At 48.2% G+C, this 19,207-nt stretch overlaps 1 protein-coding gene and 1 long non-coding RNA gene across 3 annotated transcripts in view; one reads left to right on the top strand and one right to left on the bottom strand.

The window, feature by feature from the left end:
* The window catches only part of IPO9 (importin 9), a 39,598-nt gene that overhangs the window by 13,572 nt on the left and 6,819 nt on the right, over positions 1-19,207 (top strand). The window contains exons 5-14 of the mRNA XM_024976944.2: positions 205-293; positions 891-977; positions 1,403-1,522; positions 1,631-1,731; positions 1,918-1,976; positions 2,523-2,674; positions 3,324-3,422; positions 4,461-4,567; positions 4,908-5,047; positions 7,238-7,397. Coding sequence (XP_024832712.1) covers positions 205-293; positions 891-977; positions 1,403-1,522; positions 1,631-1,731; positions 1,918-1,976; positions 2,523-2,674; positions 3,324-3,422; positions 4,461-4,567; positions 4,908-5,047; positions 7,238-7,397 — 1,114 coding nt within the window. The remainder of the gene's footprint in view (positions 1-204; positions 294-890; positions 978-1,402; positions 1,523-1,630; positions 1,732-1,917; positions 1,977-2,522; positions 2,675-3,323; positions 3,423-4,460; positions 4,568-4,907; positions 5,048-7,237; positions 7,398-19,207) is intronic.
* LOC112441885 (uncharacterized) lies at positions 6,703-19,124 on the bottom strand. 2 transcript variants are annotated; one of them, XR_009490940.1, is made up of 3 exons: positions 14,558-19,124; positions 9,743-10,935; positions 6,703-8,668 (listed from the first exon to the last, which is right to left on the bottom strand). It is a non-coding gene; the product is annotated as an uncharacterized lncRNA (long non-coding RNA). The 2 variants fall into 2 exon arrangements; XR_009490939.1 differs by lacking the exon at positions 14,558-19,124 and having other exon boundaries at positions 9,743-12,118.

The following is a 19,207-nucleotide window of genomic DNA, read 5'->3' as shown; positions in this document are numbered from 1 at the left end:
GCGCGCTCCACAGTCTGGTGTGCGCTCCTTTTCCCCTGCGGGGCTCCTTTCCCTTCTAACAAATGCTTCACGCTGCTTCCCTGCCCCAGGGTAGGGCTCCTGGCCAGCATCTTCCCTGCATGCTCCCTAGAGCAGTCCAGCAGTTGTCACATGAATGTCTTTATAAAGCAGTGTTATTTTTACTGCCTCCTTTCTTCTCTGTAGAATTCACTCGAGAAGTCACCGACACGCAGATGCCGCTGGTTGCACCCGTCATCCTCCCAGAGATGTACAAGATCTTCACCATGGCCGAGGTAGGGTCTTCGCATTGCCGAGAGCGGCCCTGGCTCTCGGGAGCCTGTTGTGTCTGCTGCTGATCCCATACCTGAAGACAAGAGCTGACCGAGGGCTGCGTCGGACGAGCCTCGGCCCCTTCCCTTGCGACTGGGAGGCCAGGCCTCTGGGGAGAGCAGAGGGGCTGCTGGAGCTCCAAGCTGCCACCGAGAGGCTGCTCAGGCCCCTCTGGGGCCACCCACCCTCCTGCCCCCTCAGCCGCGTGTCGGGGACAGTCTCCCGCACTGCTCACCACGGGCCTTACTGCGTGTGTTGGGTTGATGACTGCCCACTGGGGGATGTTTCAGCCTCGCTGCTCCTCCCCATCCCTAGCCAGGGGCTGTATTTTGAAAGCACTACACTGTGTTGGGATTCCGAGGTGTACCCAGCTTCGTGTTTTCAGTCAGATTAGCCCACAGGGGCCTCTATACACGGCTGATTCTAGTAAGTTCTCACATTGTGTTGCCTTTTATTCTGTGGATTAAATAAATCTGTGCCCAGGTCAGGGTTGAGTGGTCACAGTTGAATCACACATGCACGCACGTTAGCCTCACAGCCCCGCTGTGACTCGCTCCCAGGTGTATGGGATCCGAACCCGCTCCCGAGCCGTGGAGATCTTCACCACCTGTGCCCACATGATCTGCAACATGGAGGAGCTGGAGAAGGTGAGCGCGCCTCTGCCGTGGCCGCTGGCGGGCGTGTTGGGCGCAGCAGCCATGCTTTTGATGCAGTGAGCATCCATGTGCGTCTGGGTCTCCTTTCATTTGAGTCTGTCTTTTCCTGGTATCTTGTCCTGCATCCTTTTCGCACTAGCTGGCACCCGGGGCTTTATTGCGCTTTCATTGCCTCCTGTGTGGGACCAGCCTAGCTAAGAAATAACAGTCCCTGGAATCAGGAGTGGTTTGAGGAGCTCCTGGTGAGGAGCCGCCAGTGTTGAATAAGGACACGGCAGACCCTGGGGACACCTCCAGTGACCGTGTGGCCACACCCTTCTGACGAGGGCCTGAGCCTGGAGGGTCTGGAGGTGCCATGTGCCTGGATGCCATAGATTCGGGCTGAGTCCAGGACTGATCGTAATTTCTGCCTTCAGGGTGCAGCCAAAGTCCTGATTTTTCCCGTGGTGCAGCAGTTCACAGAGGCCTTTGTCCAGGCCCTGCAGATCCCAGACGGTCCCACGTCAGACAGTGGGTTCAAGATGGAGGTCCTGAAGGTGAGTGCTTGCTGTTGGGGGTGCTGGGAGTCTGCAGGGTGGTCTGACACCAGTAATTTTTCTCCCATTTCACTTGTAACTCTCGGGTTTTTTCCTGTAACTCCTCAGGCAGTGACAGCCCTGGTGAAAAACTTCCCAAAGCACATGGTGTCCTCCATGCAGCAGATTCTGCCCATTGTTTGGAACACCCTGACTGAAAGTGCAGCCTTATATCCTTTCTGGGAGAGGGCAGGGACCTGCCACCCCTGTAGTTGGGGGTCTAGAGCCTCGGGCCTCACATTCACGTGGTTCCACTTTCTTAAAGTATCTACTCGTAGTGTCGGAGTGTGTCATGTCCCCTTGTAGAATGTGTGCAAAGCAGACTGCAAATTCTGTTTCTTTACTCTTCATCATACTTATGTGAGGACAGAAGTCAATTACACAGAGGAAGTAGAGGATCCTGTGGACTCCGACGGTATGTAGCGCGTTTGGTCGTATACCTCGTAGTGGAGAAGGGAGCCAGGACAAAGGCAGGAAATTAGAGGCTTTGCTCTCTTGAGAATGTTCTCATTGAGTTTCCTGTCAGTGGATTAGATGTGGGGAAACAAAAATTGAAAATCTGTAATCTGTTCCTCGTCAGCATTTGCATAAGTCTTACGAAATCATGGAATTTCTCAGTGGAAAATATATTCAGTGTTTCAGATTCTTTTTTCTTTCTTTTGGTTCCACTGCGTGAATTCCAGGATCTTAATTCCCCAACGAGGGATTGAACCCAGGCCCTCAGCAGTGAAAGCCCAAAGTCCTAACCACTGGGCCACCAGGGAGTTCCCTGGTTTTTGTGCTGGAAAAACCGAAGAGTGCCTAGTACCCGAAATTCCCTTCTTTGATCCCCTGGGCCTCTTCCATTCCCACAAGTGCTTTAACTGACCCCTGCTCACAGAGGTGGTGTAGTTCCTTCACAGCATCTGTGCTTCTTTCTGTCTTCTTGCCACTAAGAGCTTCTCTCACGTACTTCCTGTAGGTGAAGTCCTGGGCTTTGAAAACCTCGTCTTTAGCATTTTTGAGTTTGTCCACGCTCTCCTGGAAAATAGCAAATTCAAAAGCACTGTCAAGAAGGCCTTGCCTGAGTTGATTTACTACATCATCCTCTACATGCAGATCACTGAGGAGCAGGTACCTGCGTGGTGGAGTCAGTGAGCGGCGTGCAAGTGCAGCTTCAGTGTGGGGTCTGGGTCAGGCATCTGTTAATTTCTAAAAACTGATACCTGAAGAGCAACCTGACCGGAAGTGCTAGGAAAGCTGTGATTTCATTCACATCATTTTGCCAAGTCCCTGGGTGCTGGGGTTTATCAGCTTCTGTGGTAGGTAGTTGGACTTGTAGAATACTCCCACTTTGGTATCTGTAGGGGACCCCTAACCAAGGGTGTGATAGCAAGAAGAGCCTGGCCTTTCTCTGTAGATAGTGAGACACAGCGTTCAGATCCTTAGCCTAGTCAGAGAGTCATTAGACCAGAAGAGAGCATTAAAAATATGGTAATGCCACTGTGTCCTAGGAATTGACATGATTTTCACATTGGATTTCCATCAGACCCACTAGACTCAGCAAATTGGCCTGTTGGGGTCACAGCCGACTGGCAGTAGGAGGGGCCAGCAGTCAGCCACCTTCCACAGCGGCCGTAGCTGCATGGTTTGGTAAAGGGTTTGCTTCTTTGCATCGGAAAGAGTAGCGTTCTGTTCAAGATAAAAACAGAAGGTTGGAATCTTCCCGTGTGTGTGGACTAGAAGAGGGAGCCTCACAGAGCTGACCGCATCGTTCTTTCAGATCAAAGTGTGGACCGCCAACCCCCAGCAGTTTGTGGAAGACGAGGACGACGATACCTTCTCCTACACCGTCAGGATCGCGGCCCAGGACCTGCTGCTGGTGAGAGGGCTGCCCCGACACCCGCTCACCGGGGTCCCGACGGCGTCGGCTTCTCCTTTTTGTTCTAGACCTCCCTCGAGCCTTTGCTCAGCACTGGTTTTGGACAGCTTTACCTCAGACTGGGGTGGGTAACAGAGCAGCTCAGGTGGTAAAGACTCTGCCTGCAGCCCCGCAGGAGGCCCGGGTTCAATCCCTGGGTCAGGAAGATCCCCTGAGAAGGGAATGGCAACCCACTCCAGTCTTCTTGCCTGGAGAATTCCATGAACGGAGGAGCCTGGTGGGCCACAGTCCATGGGGTCGCAAAGAGTCAGAGGTGACTGAGAACTAACACAGAGCATCTCAAGTGAAGTGTGAGACGCAGGAATTCTAAAGTCCTTGGTCTGGTTCTGATTTACATGCCAATATTGATGAAAGAATTGTGCGGGGCGTGTTGTTCTAATGGGAGAGGGTGTTTGAATCAGGAACTCTTCGGTTTAGTTCAGTCTTCAGCAAGGGTCTGTGTGTAGCACAGACTAGAGGCTGGCAGATTTGAAAAGCTTCGATTGCTGCGAGGTGAACGTCCCGGTGGCTGCCCGTCTCCTGTGGCTCTGACCGGAGCACAGAGCTATCTCTAGCCTGAGGTCTGTGGAGAAGCTGCTGCCTGTCTGGTGATACACTTATTCCCGTTTCGTTGTTGGTGGGCAGTCTGTTGTCCTTTGGTGTTTCTAAGGCACCTCAGGAGGGCCACGGCATGTCACTTAGTAGATTAGCTCTGCTTTTCCAAGTTGACCTCCCAGAGATAAATACCTGGTCCATTGCTGTCCACAGCTGTGTCTCTCATTGACCCCTGATGCTCTGCAGAATGTAGCCATCCATTCTGTAAGCTTTAGAGAGCTCAGCCTCTGCAGAGAGACGGGTGTTGCTTTAACTTAGAGACCTTCATACAGCTCGGGGTTGCATTATGAGTGTATCTGATCACGTTAGCCACATGCACAGCAATGCAGTTTATGCTTTTAATTTGCACAGAAATATTCGTTGGCACCTCTCCTCTCATCCTAGGCTGTGGCCTCTGATTTCCAGAATGAGAGCGCGGCTGCATTGGCCGCCGCGGCCGCTCGGCACTTACAGGAGGCTGAGCAGACCAAGAGCAGCGGCGCTGAGCACTGGTGAGAGGGGGCGGCGGGCCACGTCGTGGGGCCACCCTCTGGGCGGTGGGTGAGGGCAGGCATCCTGGCTCTGAATCACCTGTTCTAGAGCAGTTTTTCCTTAAAATAGTTGGTTCGATGCTTTTATTCCTTTTTAAAAAGCCTGGAAAGGAAGGGCTTTTGCTTTGTTTTTAGTTAGAAAAACCTGTTACTGTTAAATTATACTGTTTTCAGATATAGGCTTAGATTGGAAGAGTAGCTCAGTGCCCTTCAGGGTCAGGCTTGCTGAAGTGCCTTTCCCTCGAGTGCTTGTGTCTCTGGCGGGGGGTTTGTGTGACTGGCCATGGGGTCCCTTTGGCAGGTGGAAGGTCCACGAGGCCTGCATGCTGGCCCTGGGCTCGGTGAAGTCCATCGTCACTGACAGCGTGAAGAGCGGCAGGATCCCCTTCGACATGCACGGCTTCCTGACGGGCGTCGTCCTTGCAGACCTCAACCTCTCAGGTGTGTTTCAGCACAGCAGGATTCTGGGGGTCTCAGCTCTGTTGTTCACTTAGGTAAACCTTGGGGTGGAATTCTTCCTGCAGCCTGGAGCTGGGGCTCCTTTGACTCTGCACTGCCCGGGGACCTTGACTCAGATTTCAGCAGCTCTGAGTCTGGGGCGGCCTCACTGCTCATTCCTTACCACTCTCCCACATCTGCCCCCCGGGTTCACGCCCACTGCCCGGGGTGGTGTTTGGCGTCTGAACAGGACGCAAGTGTGGCTGCTGTGCAGGGAGCACTCTGGCAGGAGTTGTAAATGCAGAGCCCCCTGTACCCTCAGGCAGTCTGTGTCAGGCTCATCCTCTCTGTTTGCTTCCCATCAGTTTTCTCAAACTATCTGTTCTCTCTAAAACCGTTCTAACTAGATAATTAAAGTGTTCTGCTCTCACGTCCGTGATCACTGCTAGCCTTAAAAGGAATCGCCTCGACTGCATGGAGCCCATTCCTCGGGGCACAGGGCTGTGGCCGCGGGACAGCGGCCTCCTGAGAGCCAGACCCCAGCTCAGTCTCTGCTTCCTCTCTGAGCCTAAGTCGTGGGGCCCTCATTGCTCCTGCCATGCCAGTGCACTGTCCTGTGTCCTTGTCCTGAGTTAGCCCTTTGGGTAGCTTAAGCCATTGGAGAATCTTCTCCGCTGTCTCTGTTGAGGTCATTAGGTCCTCTCTCATTCTGAGTCACAGGTCATAGAACTAAGCAGTTGAGCGTCGTGATCTCAGACCCACTGAGGAGACTCCTTTTTGTTCTGCAGTTACCATGTGTGCAGTCTGTTGAGCTTGGTGAATGTTTCTGTCTCTTCTGCTGAAATGTACGTGTGCGAGTGGAAGCCTTGTCACACACCCTCCATCCCGCAGCGCCTGGCCCCTGACGCACACAGTGTGATTACATGTTGATGACAGTGCTGGAGTTTCTCACACCCACCAGCATATTTTTTCCAGAATTTGCCATAGCAAAGCTTTTCTATACGAGCCATTCTCAAACTCTTTGGTCTCGGGACCCCTTTACACCTTTAAAAATTATCAATAACCCCAAGGAGATTTTTTTGTCACATGTGACATTATTTGACATACTAGAAATTAAAACTGAGAAGCTTTCAGAACATAAGAATTGCAAGCATACATCCCATTAGCTGTTAGAGCCCTGGTGACACGTCATGTAACCTTTGGGAAACCACTGTGTACTCCACAGGGAGTGAGACTGAAACAGTTGAGCGTTGTCTTAGTTTTGCTACGAAAATGTTTCACTTTTGTAACTTCCAGGACCCTATTTTGAGAATTGTTACTCTCCATTATGTAATTTATTATGTAATTATCTGGCACAGTTTGGTAGGTTCTGTTGAATAGGTCCCATCAACTAATGTTTATTGTACAGGTAACAAGGTTAAGCCCTGGGACAGCTAAATAAGTGTAGTCTCTATTCTCAAACATCCTAATAATAGGCAGGGCATAGTAATCCTTATCCTGGTGGCTGGAATATCAGTGTATATATATTTGAATATATATATATATATAGTTCATGTTAGAAAGCTGATGACGTGAGATTAAAGTGGCTCAGAGACAATTAGGATTACTTCAGCCCAAGAGATCGGTTAGATAATGCAAGGAGAGGTGAGTGTGTTGGCTTAAAAGCCAAGCACAGAAATGGCAACATAAGATGACAGCTAGGGTGGGCTGCATGCCTGAGTCTGGAGGCACAGAGAGGAATTGGAGGTGATGCCAGAGGCACTGATCCAAGGGACTTTATTTGGTAAGCTGTGGAATTTATTGACATTTTAAATAAGAGAATGACAGAGATGTAATTTGTAATATTCCAGTTGGTCCAAGAGTAGGGAAAACCTGGCCATGGAGAAGCTTCCAGAGAGCTGGTTAGCAGTGCATGAGGAATGGCGAGAGCTGGGGTGGGGTTAGGGCTGGGATGTCTTTTTAGTCTAGGAATGTTCAGAATGTACCTTGGGAATCTGGGAGACTGCTCTAGGTTCTGTGCCATAGGTCACACATTTGCTTGTCTTTTCCAGTCCTCCTTTTCCTGTTGATTAGCTGTGTGTGTGTGAGGCAGTGCCTCCCTGTTGCGGCATGCCGAGGCGTGGGGGTTGGGAGGAGGGGCGAGGAGCTGGAGTGTGCCATGCCCTGCCCCTGACTGCTCTCTCTCCTCCCCAGTGTCTCCTTTCCTCCTGGGCCGGGCCCTCTGGGCTGCCAGTCGCTTTACAGTTGCTATGTCCCCTGAATTGATCCAGCAGTTTCTTCAGGCAACGGTTAGTGGTCTTCATGAGACACAACCCCCATCAGTTCGAATCTCCGCAGTGAGAGCCATCTGGGGGTGAGTACACCACCTTAGAGCAAGCAGACCTGTCTTAAGAGAAAGTTGCTCAGGGTAGAAGTCCCAAACAGCAGTTACCTGTTCACCGTGTCGCTCGGAAATTTCTGACGAAGATCTCCTGCAGAATGAATGTTGGCAGGACAGGGCTTCTGTGAGTCCCAGATGTGTCCTGTTTTTACTCCTCTTTCCTTTTCAAATCAGTCCAGTTCTGGGACCATCTGGACTGCTCCCTCCCCCACAGAGGGGCCGAACCTGGGCTCTGAGAGAGACCTGACTTGCCTGGGGCTGCACGGTAGTGGAGCATAGCATAGAAGCGGGCTGAGAGCCCAGCCCGCCTGCTTGACTGATGGTATCTGTGCTAGAAACCAAACTTGGGATCATATGGCCTGGAAACTGCGTGTTTCCCCAGTTTTGTGCCTTTCTCACAGCTCATGGCTCAGGTCATATGGCCTGGAAACTGCGTGTTTCCCCAGTTTTGCACCTTTCTCACAGCTCATGGCTCAGGTCATATGGCCTGGAAACTGCGTGTTTCCCCAGTTTTGCGCCTTTCTCACAGCTCATGGCTCAGGTGGTCCTTTATTTGCGCTCCTCCTCAGACCAGAGAGGCATTGGCGTTTGCAGGGGTGTTTTCAAGTCCAAATCTGAGAGCCTCAGTTGAGTCCTAAGAATTGCTTGAAACCCTAAAAACACAATTTCTCTTCCACCCACCTGCACTGCCTCCTGACCTTCTGAAGCAGATTGAGACGCTGGGCATCACTGTGTGTCCTCAGAGGGCACTAGGGTGCAGGCTGTCAGAGGAGCCTGAACAAGGGGCCCTCGCCCTATCCCTCCTGCACCCACAGTTTGGCATCTGTCCAAGTCAGAGCCGCCTGAGGACAAGAGAGCTGTTTGGAGAAGATAGGCTCACATCCTGTCTGCTGATTTGCCAACCACAGTCCTGGCTATGGTTCCATTTGACTTGGTTCTGTCATCATCACCGTACACCAAGCAGCCAGGGGGAATCTCACCAACCTGTGTTTCAGGTTATAGCAGCACAGGCTGTCCCAGCTCTGGATCGAGGAGTGGTCCAGGAACTCCTGGAGAACACTGACTGACCCAGCTACCCACAGATGGGGGAGCCTTTGTTGAAGTCCACAGCCCAATGGATGCTCCAGCCCGGCACCAGGGTGAGAAATTCAGGACCGGGCACTTGTAAGAGGCTGGTCACTACAGCCTGAAGGAGCTGACTGCTACCTCTGATGTGAAGACTGCAATGAAAGACATGAAGGAACCTGAAAAACCAAGAAAGCATGGCATCAGAAAAGAAACACAGTCGCTCTCCAGTAACCAGCCCCAAAGATGTGGAGATCTGTGATTCATCTGATAAAGAATTCAAAATATCATTTTAAGCAGTTCAATTAACTGCAGGAAAGCACAAAAACACAACTTCATGAAATCAGAAAAACAACTCACAGACAAAATGAGAAATTCAACCAAGAGAGAGAAATCATAAGAAAATAACAAATGAATTCTGGAGCTGAAGGATACCATAGAAAGCATCAGTAGCAGAATGAATCAGGTAGAAGAGGTCTGTGAAATAGAAGATGGGGCCTTCCAGTCAGAGGATGACAGAGCATAAAGAATGAAAACCAAGGAGGAAATGTGAACCCAGTGGTGCCTTTAGGAGAAATAGTAGATGCATGATTGGAGCCCCAGAAGAAAGGGAAGAGGCCTTTTTAAAGAAATAATGCATGAGAACTTCCCAAATCTGAGAGGAGACTTGCACCTCCTAGTCATAAAGCTAATATACTTCACCCCAAAATTTCAGTCCAAGGTGATCTTCAAGACACAGTATAATGCTGCTACTGCTGCTAAGTTGTTTCAGTCTTGTCCGACTCTGTGCGACCCCATAGACGGCAGCCCACCAGGCTCCCCCGTCCCTGGGATTCTCCAGGCAAGAACACTGGAGTGGGTTGCCATTTCCTTCTCCAATGCATGAAAGGGAAAAGTGAAAGTGAAGTTGCTCAGTCGTGTTCTACTCTTCCCGACCCCATGGACTGCAGCCTACCAGGCTCCTCCACCCATGGGATTTTCCTGGAGTGGGTTGCCATTGCCTTCTCTGGTTATCCAGTAAATGATCCATTCGTTTCAAATAAACGCCATTTGAATCAAATGGTATAATAAAACTATCTAAAATCAAAGACAGAATTTTCAAAGCATTAAGAAGCAAAAACCTTTTGCTCATACAAGGAAGCTCCCGTAAGGCCAGCAACAGATTTCTCAGCAGAAACTTTGCAGGCCAAGAGACAGTGGAATAATACATTCTAGGTGCTGAATGAAAAAGCTGCCAACCAAGAACACTTTACCTAGCAAAGCTGTCCTTCGGAAGTGAAGACTACATGAAGACTTTCCAAGACAGACAAAGCCGAAGGAGTTCTTCACTGCTAGACCTGCCTTACAAGAAACACTGGAAATTCTTCAAGCTGAAATGAAAAGATGCATATTACTAATGTGAAAATATACAATGTATTGCTACAGGTAAGTATATTATTGATTCAGAATACTCTTAATACTGTGATATGATGGTGTTAACCACCTGATTCTAAAGGGTAAAATATGAAAGTATTACAAATAACCAGCTAAATGAACCCAGGTCTCCCGCATTGTAGGCAGACGCTTTACTGTCTGACCCACCAGGAAAGTCCTCATTATAATGAATACACAGTATAAAAGAGGTTAAATTGTGATATCAGAGACATTAACGGATGGGAGTAAAGGAGTAGAGTTTCTTTATGTCTGTACAATGCTTTATGGTGACCACAAAGCAAAGTCTGTGATAGACACACAAACAGTAAAGAGAAAAGAGGGAAAGCATTTCTCTTTGGAAGATCACCATTCACAGAGGAGGACAGCCAGAGGGGCAATGGGGAATGGGACCACAGGAGAGCCAGCAAACAGTTAGTAAAATGGCAGTTAGTAAACTGGGCTCACTTACAAAAGTTATCTTAAATATAAATGGACTAAATTCTCCAATTAAAAGTCAAATTAGCTGAATGGATTAGAAGAAAGAACCAGTTGAGGCTACAGGTCTTAAGACACACAGGCTGAAAGTAGAGGAGAAAAGATGCTCCACGTGACGTGGAAACCAGAAGAGAGTGAGAATCTGTGCTTTTATCAGCAAGTGGGCTTTAATTCAGAAGCTGTAACACGAAACCGCCCATTATACTATAAGGGGGCTGATTCATCAGGAAACTAGGACGGTCACAAATGCGTGTGCGTCTGCCATCAGAGCACCTAAGTACACCCAGCAGATAGTCATATCTGAAAGGAGAGACAGACAGCAGTACAATAACAGCAGATTTATACTCCATCCCCTTTACAGGGGGTGTTTGTCCAAACAGAAAATCAGTAATGGAACATTGGACCTAAACTACACTTTCCCCCAGATGGACCCAGCAGACCTACTGAGCAGTTCATCCAGCAGCAGCTGAGCGCACCTCCTTCCCAGGCTTGCATGGGGTGTGCTCCAGGACAGGCTGTGACGCCAACGTTGGTAAATCTAAGGTGAAAATCATATCGAGTGTCTTTTCCAGTCACATGTGGAGGAAACTTTTGAAATTAGTTATAGTAGGAAAGCTAAAAAAATCAAAGATACATGGAAATCAAACAGTACTTTTCTGAACAACCCGTGGGTCAAAGGAAAAATTAAAAGAGAAATCTAAACATGTCTTGAAACACATGACAATGGAAATACAACATACCAAAACTTACAGGGTACAGAAAAAGGGGTTCTAACAAAGGAACACTTACATTAAAGCAAAAAAAGAAAAAACAATCTCAAACAACCTCACTTCCTTCCTCAGGAGCTCAAAAGAGAACAGATGAAGCCCAGAGGCAGCAGGAGGAAGGCAAGAGCAGCGACAGATGAGTGGGGGCCAGAGAGACGTTAGAAGAGTTTGATGAGAGTAAGAGTTGGTATTTTGAAAAACTAAACACAGTTGACAAGCTATAGCTAGACTAAAACGAAGAGAGAGAGCCCTCATACGAACGAAGCAGGAGCCTTCACAACTGCCACCACAGAGAGACAGAGGCTCGCGAGAGACCACGGAGAGCAAGTGTGTGCCAACAGACTGCTTAACCTAGAAGAAATGCATAAATTCTTAGAAACATACAGCCTAGCAAACCTGAACAAGAAGAATTTGAAAATCTGAACAGACCAGTAGCTGATGAGGAGCGTGAGTCAGTAACGAGAAAGCTGCCACGGGAAAAGCCCAGGACCAGATGGCTCCACTGGTGAGCTCTACCAAATGTTCAAAGAGAAGTAAATGCCAGCCCTTCTCAGACTCCTTCCAAATGCTGAAGAGAAGGGAACATTTGCATACTCCTTTTTCTCGGCCAGCATTACCCTGATAACAAGGACACTACAGGAAAAGAAACGACAGGCCAGTGTGCCGGACGAGTGTGGCCCTCAGCACAGCGCCAGCAAACTCAGCCCAGTGGCACCATGAAGGGCAGCACACCGCCATCAAGCGGGGCTGACCCCTGGGATGCAAAGGGCTCAGCATGCGTAAACTAACTAATAAATGCAATACCCACTTAACAGAATGAAAAATTAAAAGATGTGAATATCTCAATAGATGCAGAAAAAGCACTTGACAAAATTCAGTACCCTTTCATGACAAAAGCTTTCAACAAAGCACGTAGAAGGAACACATCTCAACACAATAAAGGCCATATATGACCGCCCCCCCCCCCCCCCCCCGCCCCCAGCTAATATGTTCAGCAGTGAACGGCTGAAAGCTTTTCCTCTTAAGATCAAGAGCAAGGTAAGGGTACCCACTGTGACCACTCCTTCTCAACATAGTACTGAATTCCTGAGCAGAGCAGTTAGAAAAGAATAATGAGCTATCAGAAAGAGAAATTTAAAAAATAGTTGCATCAAAAACAATAAAGTATCTAAGAATAAACATAAGTCACCAAGATGAAAGATCTATACACATAAAGCTATAAGACATCAAGGAAAGAAACTGAAGACACAAACTAATAGATATTTCATGTTCGTAGATGGAAATAATGAACACTATTTAAATGTCCAAACTACCGAAAGCAATCTACAGATTCAGTGTAGTCCCGCTCAAAATTCCAATGACATTTTTTACATAAATAGAACAAACAATTCCAGAATTTGTATGGTATCACAGTTCTTGATTTTAAACTGTATTACAAAGTGATAGTAATCAAAATAGGATGGTATTGGCATTAAAAACAGACAAAGATCATGGAGCAGAATAGAGAGCCCAGCTGTACACCTGCACTTCTGAGGCCAATTACTTTATGACAGAGGAGCCAAGAACACACACGGGGGGAGGACAGGCTCTGCAGTAAATGGTATTTGAAAATCTGGACTCTTATCTTACACACTGCTTATTTAACTTATATGCAGAGTACATCATGCGAAATGCCAGGCTGGATGAATCACAAACTGGAATCAAGACTGCTGAGAGAAATATCAGTAACCTCAGATATGCAGATGATACCGCCCTAATGGCAGAAAGTGAAGAGGAACTAAAGAGCCTCTTGATGAAGGTGAAAGAGGAGAGTGAAAAAGCTGGCTTAAAACTCAGCATTCAAAAAGCGTACTTAAAGTCATGGCATCCAGTCCCATTACTTCATGGCAAGTAGATGGGGGGGAAATGGAAACAGTGATTTTCTTGGGCTTCAGGATCACTGTGGACAGTGACTGCAGCCATGAAATTAAAAGACGCTTGCTCCTTGAAAGAGAAGCTATGACAGACTTAGACAGCATATTCAAAAGCAGAGACATCACTTTGCCAACAGAGGTCCGTCTAGTCAAGGCCATTTCCAGTGGTCATGTATGGATGTGAGAGCTGGACCATAAAGAAGGCTGAGCGCCAAAGAATTGATGCTTTTGAACTGTGGTGTTGGAGAAGACTCTTGAGAGTCCCTTGGACTGCAAGGAGATCCAACCAGTCAATGCTAAAGGAAATCAGTCCTGAATATTCACTGGAAGGACTGATGCTGAAGCTCCACTATTTTGGCCACCTGCTGGGAAGAGCCGACTCAGTGGAAAAGACCCTGATGCTGGGAAGGACTGAGGGCAGGAGGAGAATGGAACAACAGAGGATGAGAGTTGGATAGCATCACTGACTCAATGGGCATGAGTTTGAACAAACTCTGGGGGATAGTGAAGGACAGGGAAGCCTGGGATGCTGCAGTCCATGGGGTCGCAAAGAGTCGGACACGACTTAGTGACTGAACAACAGTCTTACACCATATACTGAAGTCAGCTCGAAATGAAGACTTGAACTAAGACCTAAATCACGAGACTCTTAGAAAACCTAAAAATTAAATTCTCTGACACTGGTCTTGGCAGTGACTTCTTACATTTGACACCAAGAGCAGAGGCAACAAAAGCAAACATGAATGAGTGGGACCACATCAGACTAAAAAAGCACAGGAAGCCGGGAAAATGAAGGAGTGGGACCACATCAGACTAAAAGCACAGGAAGCCGTGAGCCGAAGGAAGCAGCAGCCACCGAGTGAAAGAAAATATTTGCAAACCATTTATCTGATAAGGGGTTAATATGCAAAATATTTAACAGGCTCATACAGCTCAATAGCAAATAAACAATCTGGTAAAAAATAAATGGCAGAGGGTTGGAAAAGACGTTTTTTCCTAGAGAAGACACACAGGTGGCCAATAGGTACGTGACAGGGTGCTCAACACCACTAGGTCCCAGGAAAATGCAAATCAAAACCACAGTGAGCTCTCATGTCAAACTTGTCAGCATGGCTAGTGTCAAAAAGACAAGAAGAGGACTTCCCTGGTGGTTCAGTGGATAAGAATCCACTTGCCAGGACAGGGGGACACGGATTTGATTCCTGGTCCGAGAAGATTGCATGTGCTGCGGGACAACTCAGCTTGTGTGCCAGAACTGCTGAGCCCACGCGCCATAGCTAAAGAGAGCCCACACACTGCAGTGAAGGCCCAGCAGAGCCAGAAATAAGCAAGCTAGTTAATATTTTTAAAAAAGATAACAAGATTAACGAGGGAGTGGAGAGAAAGGAACAGTTTTGTACTGTTGGTGGGAGTGTAAATTGGTGCAACCACTGTGGAGAAGAGTATGGAGGGTCTTAAAAAAATTAAAAAATAGAGCTACCATTTGATCCAACCAGAGGAAATGAAACACAATCTTGAACCGACGCCTGTGCTCGCTCTCCTTGCTGTGCTGTTCACGTAGCCGGGCTGTGGCAGCTGCTTGAGGGCATCGGCGGGGAGTGGGCAAAGGTGATGTGTGTCCAGTGGACGGAACTCAGCTGTGCAAGGGAAGCCTGCCGTCTGCAGCAGCCGGGTGGACCTCGAGGGCACTGTGCTGACTGAGCTGAGCCACACACCTCCCTCTGGAGGCTTCTGGAAAGGCCAGACTTGCTGTGAAGGAGAGCAGAAGGCCGGGGTCAGGGTGCGGGCAGGGAAGGGGGAAGGGAGCTCGCTGTCGTCCCAGGATGAGTCAGGCCTGAGGCTCCAGCATGGAGCGCGACTCGGCGCCTGCGCTGTGTGTAACGGAGAGTGGAGACCGCACGTTCCCAGCAGCAGGGGAGCCTGAGGGGACGGACGTGGTGAGAAAGTGGATGAGGGGAAACCTGTGCGGTGTGGACACGCATCCAGGTGCCACAGCGCTCGTGCTCACCGTGTCGTGGATGGAGTACGCCGCAGTAACGCTGAGAGGAGCTGACATTTTATCCTGCTTTTATAATCAGAAAAAAATACGTGAAGAAAGCTTTTTTTTTTTTTTTTAAATAACTTTCAGTTCTCTGACTACACAGGCAGGGCTTTCTTGAAAGGTGTAGCCGCTGTCCCGGGAGAACTGACGGAAGCCATGAACACGCAGAGCAGAGAAACGGCACGGCCCACGTTTACAGAGCTGTGCGTCACGTGTGGAAGAGCGGACCCCGGGGGGCGAGCTCCTGTGAGGGCAGGGTCCTCGCCGTGCCTGTCCTCAGCCAGGGTTCACGTGTGGCCCTGCCCTCTTCAGTTCTGCAGCCAGTCTCAGCCCAGCTTGTCCTCAGCGCATCCCTGAGCCTGCCCCGCCTCCTGTCCATCGTAGTGCACACTGCCTCAGAGCGCTCCTGTGCGGGATACTGGTGACAGATCCTTACACGTGGGCCACATTTCTCTAGTCACATGTGTGCCGACCTTTCTCCACAGCTCCAGGTTCACGTGTGTGCTCCTGTCTGTACCAGGACAGGCGTAAGGACCTGAAGTCTAACAGCAGCCACTGCTGAGCCTCCTCACGACCACCTGCAGGCCTCCCCTGCCTGCAGTCCCTGTCACCATAGAGGTGCAGACCCCACACCTGTGGGTCCTGCACCCAAAGCAGAGCTCTGTCCTCCCAGAGACACCAGCCCCTGCCTCCGGAGCTCTTCCAGAGACACCATCCCCTGCCTCTGGAGCTCGGTTCCCCACTCTCCTCTCCCCCTCCCCCCCTGCCCCCCTCCCACTCCAGCTGCCCTGTGTGTGCTCAGCATCTGCCTGAGTTCCTGCAGGGGCCCCCGAGGGGTTTTGCTGCCTGCAACCACAGACTGCTGCCATCTTTATTATCTCAGCTCTCAAACTGCTCTTTCTAGAATTGAGTACTTGTATTTTTGCTGCTACAATGGAAACTCTCTGGCCCTGGTTATGCTCTTCAAGCTCTGGGATGAAGGTACCCAGGAGAAGGAGCGTGCCAGGCGATCCATGAGGCCACTGGACACAAACAGCGTTTTCCTGGGGTGTTGGTTCCCCTGAAGACTCTAGGGGAAAGAAGAAATTAGATGTCAGAAGTGGTTTGTGAAAGAAAAAAAACTTTGAGACACACTGACTTCCAGAGTAAAGCTTAACCTCTTCAGCATGGCGTAGAAGATCCCATATGGTCTGAGCACACAGGGCGGCCCCTCTGACCTGCCAGGCTGTGCTGACACTTATTAGAGTGTGGCCGCCTTGGGAGGAGTGGGCCCAGTCAGTCCCAGCGCAAGTGTCTGCCCAGCCCACTCTTCAGGAGGGGTGGTGCAGAGCACAGTGGCCTTGAGCATCAAGGAGCTGTGAGCCAGGAACAGGGAGTGGTCAGACCTGAGGTCCAAGCCCACAGGTATACTGGTCACCATGACCTCTGAACCCAGCGGCTGACACAGATGTTACGAGACATCTAAAAATTACACCAAGAGAAACCACTCATTGAGAACCTGGGGAGGGCCTTGTCTCTGCACCAGGTTCTGTTAACGTACAGAAACAGTGTTGTTATTGACTTGTTACCATTCCATAGATAACAGAAATAAAGACTTGGATGATGTATTTTTATAATGTATCCCATTGGACATGGTGAGCAGCATCTAGTAAATGTTTATTGATTTAAGAGGTTAATGTGGCAAGAATACACAGAAGAACTGTACAAAAAAGAGCTTCACGACTAAGATAATCACGATGGTGTGATCACTCACCTCGAGCCAGACATCCTGGAATGTGAAGTCAAGTGGGCCTTAGAAAGCATCACTACGAACAAAGCTAGTGGAGGTGATGGCATTCCAGTTGAGCTATTTCAAATCCTGAAAGATGATGCTGTGAAAGTGCTGCACTCAATATGCCAGCAAATTTGGAAAACTCAGCAGTGGTCACAGGACTGGAAAAGGTCAGTTTTCATTCCAATCGCAAAGAAAGGCAATGCCAAAGAATGCTCAAACTACCACACAGTTGCACTCATCTCACACGCTAGTAAAATAATGCTCAAAATTCTCCAAGCCAGGCTTCAGCAATACGTGAAGTGCGAATTTCCAGATGTTCAAGCTGGTTTTAGAAGAGGCAGAGGAACCAGAGATCAAATTGCCAACATCCACTGAATTGTGGAAAAAGGATGAGAGTTACAGAAAAACATCTATTTCTGCTTTATTGACTATGCCAAAGCCTTTGACTGTGTGGATCACAATAAACTCTGGAAAATTCTGAAAGGGATGGAAATACCAGACCACCTGACCTGCCTCTTGAGAAACCTGTTTGCAGGTCAGGAAGCAACAGTTAGAACAGGACATGGAACAACAGACTGGTTCCAAATAGGAAAAGGAGTACATCAGGGCTGTATATTGTCACCCTGCTTATTCAACTTCTATGCAGAGTACATCATGAGAAACGTTGGGCTGGAAGAAGCACAAGCTGGAATCAAGATTGCCGGGAGAAATATCAATAACCTCAGATATGCAGATGACACCACCCTTATGGCAGAAGGTGAAGAGGAGCTCAAAAGCCTCTTGATGAAGGTGAAAGAGGAGAGTGAAAAAGTTGGCTTAAAGCTCAACATTCAGAAAACGAAGATCATGGCATCCGGTCCCATCAATTCATGGGAAATAGATGGGGAAACAGTGGAAACAGTGTCAGACTTTATTTTTGGGGGCTCCAAAATCACGGCAGATGGTGACTGCAGCCATGAAATTAAAAGACGCTTACTCCTTGGAAGGAAAGTTATGACCAATCTAGATAGCATATTGAAAAGCAGAGATATTACTTTGCCAGCAAAGGTCTGTCTAGTCAAGACTATGGTTTTTCTAGTAGTCATGTATGGATATGAGAGTTGGACTGTGAAGAAAGCTGAGCGCTGAAGAATTGATGCTTTTGAATTGTGGTGTTGGAGAAGACTCTTGAGAGTCCCTTGGACTGAAAGGAGATCCAACGAGTCCATTCTAAAGGAGATCAGTCCTGGGTGTTCATTGGAAGGACTGATGCTGAAGCTGAAACTCCAATACTTTGGCCACCTCATGCAAAGAGTTGACTCGTTGGAAAAGACCCTGATGCTGAGGGATTAGGGGCAGGAGGAGAAGGGGATGACAGAGGATGAGATGGCTGGATGGCATCACCGACTTGATGGACATGAGTCTGAGTGAACTCCAGGTGTTGGTGATGGACAGGGAGGCCTGGCGTGCTGCGATTCATGGGGTCGCAAAGAGTCAGACACGACTGAGCGACTGAACTGAACTGAGGTAGAAGTATGTGTAATGTTTTTTTTAAGGTAAATTTTAAAAAAATTTTTATGTTGGAGTGTAGTTGACTAACAGTGCTGTGTTAGTGTCAGGGGTCAGCGCAGAGATTCAGTCGTACACGTGTCTGTTCTTAAACTCTTCTGCCATCTAGATGATTACAGTGCTGAGCAGAGTTTCCTGTGCTACACAGCAGGTCCTTGTTGGTCATCTGTTTTCAGTACAGCAGTGGGTGCATGTCCATCCCAAACTCCCACTATCCCTCTTCTCCACCTTCTGCCCCTGTCACCATGGGTTCAAAGTCTGTGAGTCTTTCTGTTTTAAAACAAACATCTAAACCCCACAAATAGTACACCAAATTTGTAAGTATGAGTAAAATGTTTCTATAAATTGATCTAATTTTAGGATGCAAAAACTGCCAAAAAGTACAAAATTTTCGTAACTTGAAAGTAAAAGAATAGTCTACTATTAATGAATAACCGTTGTATTGGAAGAGATTTAAAAACACTAACTGGAAAATAACAAAAAAGTACATATTACATCTTTATATCTATCTATCTGAGGAATGTGCCTAAAACTGTAGTCCGAGGAAGCATAATGCATTTGACTTAATATCTTAATGATCTGGATATAGCTATGACTGGGATTTCATAACAAAATGGGATGAAAGAAATTTTAAAGGAAATCGTGAAGACCAAAGCAGAAATACCTTAGAAAACATAGAAATGGTGGTGCTGAAAATTCTAAAAGAAAAAAAAAAAGCTACACAAAGATGTAAAAGTCTAGTGAACTCTAGAAGTAGCTTCATGAAC

This window comes from Bos taurus, chromosome 16 (assembly GCF_002263795.3).
Source record: "Bos taurus isolate L1 Dominette 01449 registration number 42190680 breed Hereford chromosome 16, ARS-UCD2.0, whole genome shotgun sequence".
NCBI classification, from domain to species: Eukaryota; Metazoa; Chordata; class Mammalia; order Artiodactyla; family Bovidae; genus Bos; species Bos taurus.
Note: the sequence above shows the minus strand (reverse complement) of the source record. Positions and strands in the feature narration are given on the sequence as shown.